Raw genomic sequence first — 3361 nt, 5'->3', positions numbered from 1 at the left:
TGAAAACATGTCGCCTCCGAGTGCTGCTGATGCCGGCTCCCCGAAATGATTCCTGGTACATACAACGAGCACTGAATTTTGGATAAAATCCGGACAGCTTGGATGATATTTCGTTCTATTCTGATCATGTAGTATACATTACTTCAGCTCTTGCATACGTCAGCTGTGGATGCCTTTTTGGGCATTGAGCCGCAATATGCAATACCAACTAGCTGCCATCCATTCGTCAACAGTGGCTACCGTTGTTCATTGGCATTCACCTTATGCTCGCTTTTCACTTGCTGGCAGCAGGCTTGGAAGCAGCAGGCTTTGCAGCTGGAGTTTTCGCAGCTGGAGCTTTCGCGGCGGAAGACTTCCCAGCAGGAGCCTTCGCGGTAGGAGCTTTCGCAGCGGGCGCCTTTGCCGCAGCTGGCTTTGTAGTAGAAGCTTTCGCAGTGGCAGGTTTGGCGGCAGGGGCTTTCGGGGCGGGAGCTTTCTTTGTTGGAGGCTCGCTCTCTGCATCATCGGCTCCGGCTGTCGTCTTGGAGGATGACGAGGCTCCAGGTACGGGCTTCTTCGTTCCGATTGGAGTGCGGTTGACGGGTGCCTTCCTAGTAGCGGGTTTCGAGGGCGCGGCCTTCGCTGCTGGCTTGGACGTGGAACTTGCGGCTGGCGTCTTCGTGGTTGCTGGCTTCGACGCTGGGCTCGCCTCTGCTGCAGGCTTCGCCGTCGCTGGCTTTGCCGCGGGCTTTTTGGCCGAGTCTGCCGCCTTTGCTGCAGGAGCCTTTGCTGCTGCTGCCTTCTTGGCCGGGACAGGCTTGCCCGTCGTCTTGTTGATGGTCGAGTTCACCGTGTCGCTATATCCTTGCGCCTGCTTCTCCAAGCCCTCGCCTGTATCCGTCACCGTCTTGCCATACTGCCTGGCATAGTCGCCTGCTGTCTGTCCAGCATTGTCGAGATTCCCTGTGACGTACTCGCCAGCGTCGTTCACGTACCCGTACGCTTGGTCGCGGTAGCCCGTCGCTGTGTTCGCTGCAGAGGTAGCGTATCCGGTAGCTGTGTTTTTCGCGGAGTCGACGTAGCCAGTGGCTGCATTCGAAATAGAGGAAAGGTAGCCTGACATATTGACGGCTTTCGTTATTTCTGCTGAGAATCGCGAAAGAAAGGAATGAGGAGCCTTCGTGAGATGCTATTCTGCCTTGTATGTCTTTTGATGTAAGTTGGTACACAAATGACGTAGAGCTTGCGCCCGCGGCATGATCTTCGTCATAGCGTGAACTTAATAAGATACGAGGCGATGAGATTGCAAGAGCCCGATTTAGACTACGTGCACTCCTAATATATTCAATATATTTTTATTCTGAAACGTATTAGATCTATTATTTTGAGTAACTACTATCATACAAGTATAAGTTAAAACTAAGAAGTTAGATTAGCATTCTCATTTACTTTAGACTGTGTATAAAGCTAGGCTAAGCTATATAGAAGCCCAATCAACCCCTAACCCTACCCCTTAGTTCTCGCTAACCTTTACCTCGAGTCGTCTAAGAAGGTCGAGCCAAGACGAGCTAACCGTCCAGCATCCTAGCGTGGAGATCACATTGTAGCTCTGGCATAGAATTCGCCTAGGTCCACCTTGATCGCAGAGATTGCCGATTCCGCTAATCTGTACTTCCATGTTATGTCCTTGCCGTATGAACCGTTGGACAAGCTCATCATCGGTGGGCCTATCAAGCATGATCGTGTTTGGGACAGGATTTGGCTCGTCGCCTTCTGATTCTTCTTCATTCGGCTCAGACTCCCCGATGATTTGTGATTGCAGCGTAGGAAAAGAAGAGTTTGGAGCGAGTCCGCTTCTGCAGGTGGGCGCATAAGTACCGAATGCCCAGAGCAGAAAAGCAGCGAAACCGACAGCAGGTCCTTCGTAAAATGCATCGGTAGAATACTTTCTATGCGCAAAGAGATTAGCCATATTTGATCAGTGATTGGATGACAATTTGTATTTTGATACGAACCGCACGTGCCACAGCAGGACGCCAGCGTGTATTGCCCCAAGCCGAGCTTTGTACTGGTGCTGTACAGCCCATCTTCGGACCAGCTGGGCGTCAGGACATGTGAGTGCATTATCCATGTTTCGACTGCCAATAACAGCTCGTGCCAAGCGGACAAGACTCGAGCAAGGCGCCAGTAGGGCGACTCTAGCAAAGTGTAGGTGGAGGACAGTGGGGTGTTCAAAACCATTCGCGTACCCGATCGTGGCATTTGCTTACCAATGCAAAACGTCCAGAGCGTCGCATGTAGAGTTTTGCCATGCTGCGAAGGCTGAGACAGACGGAAGCCATACTGTCTTGTTGGTGAAGGTGCTCGAGTCGCTCGATTCCCTCACAGCGGGATTCCATGAGGATAGCGGATTTGCAAAATACTCTGAAACTTCCCGCATCCGTTGATGTATACCATAAATGACGATGACACGAGAAAACTCACTTCGATCTCTGGGATGAGCTCTGTTGATGTAGAGATCCTGCAAAGCCTCCTCGAGCGACGGTTCGGAGATGAGGGGATCATAGATTGCTCGCCACTGCTGTGCGCTCACAGCGTCCCAAAGATCTTCTTTCGCAGGCAAGGGAAGATTCCCGTCTTTAAGAGAGAATGTTGGAACTTCGTCATACTGCGCAGCATGCATAGTATCCAGCGTCCACGCGGCGTAAGCGCAGCGTTTTAACTGCTCCGAATACAACCACCTTGCGCGTCTGTCTTCGTCTGCAAAATCCTCATGCGCAGCATCTTCCCGCCTCAAGTTCTTGTATTCTTTCGCGAGCTCGTCAAATAAGTTTCGGAGCAAAGCGCACAAAGTTGCGGTGCGTGCAACGTCGATGTTCTGGCTTCCGTACATCATACAGCAATAATACAAGAGCTGCGCTTGCTTGAACTCAAGTGTGTCGATCTCAGATCTTGTGGTGATCGATAAAGCACCGTTGAGGATCTCGCAGAGTGAGACGACATGTTCAGCTGAATCGCCAGTGTAGTGATCCCCAACAGCACACATGGCCAAGGTCAGATGCACACTGGTCGTCGAAATCCCCAAGCTAGGATGAACGAAAGGGAGGATCGGGTCAAAGTGCGTCCAGTAGCAGTCTAGAAGCATTTCGAAATGTGGCCTGGAGGGAATATCGCCCAAAGGGGATGGTGTTGCTGCATCAGAACTTGAGCAAAGACGTTGACACAGCCCCGAGAGATCTGAGTAATGCGCATCCGAAATACGCCTGGGGTACTTCGATCCACGGAGTGCCTGCAATCCTACTGAATCTGCCGACGGACCGTAAAGGGCGGAAGAGTCGTTGGTAGAGCGCATCAAAGTCTTCGCTTGACGTGCGGAAGGCGC

At 51.7% G+C, this 3361-nt stretch overlaps 1 protein-coding gene across 1 annotated transcript; it reads right to left on the bottom strand.

Annotated features, from left to right (window-relative positions):
- Window positions 1-274: 274 nt before the first annotated feature.
- WHR41_09646 (uncharacterized protein) lies at window positions 275-1102 on the bottom strand (the record flags this gene model as incomplete). The annotated part of the gene is made up of 1 exon (XM_069378248.1): window positions 275-1102. One exon carries the CDS (start codon window positions 1100-1102, stop codon window positions 275-277), a length of 828 nt encoding a protein of 275 aa, XP_069224888.1.
- Between the last annotated feature and the right edge of the window lie 2259 nt (window positions 1103-3361).

The sequence above is a fragment of the Cladosporium halotolerans genome (genome assembly GCF_011745625.1).
Source record: "Cladosporium halotolerans strain TM138-S3 chromosome Unknown Sca166, whole genome shotgun sequence".
NCBI lineage: Eukaryota > Fungi > Ascomycota > Dothideomycetes > Cladosporiales > Cladosporiaceae > Cladosporium > Cladosporium halotolerans.
The sequence above is the reverse complement of the archived record's forward strand: the minus strand, read 5'-3'. Positions and strand labels throughout refer to the sequence as shown.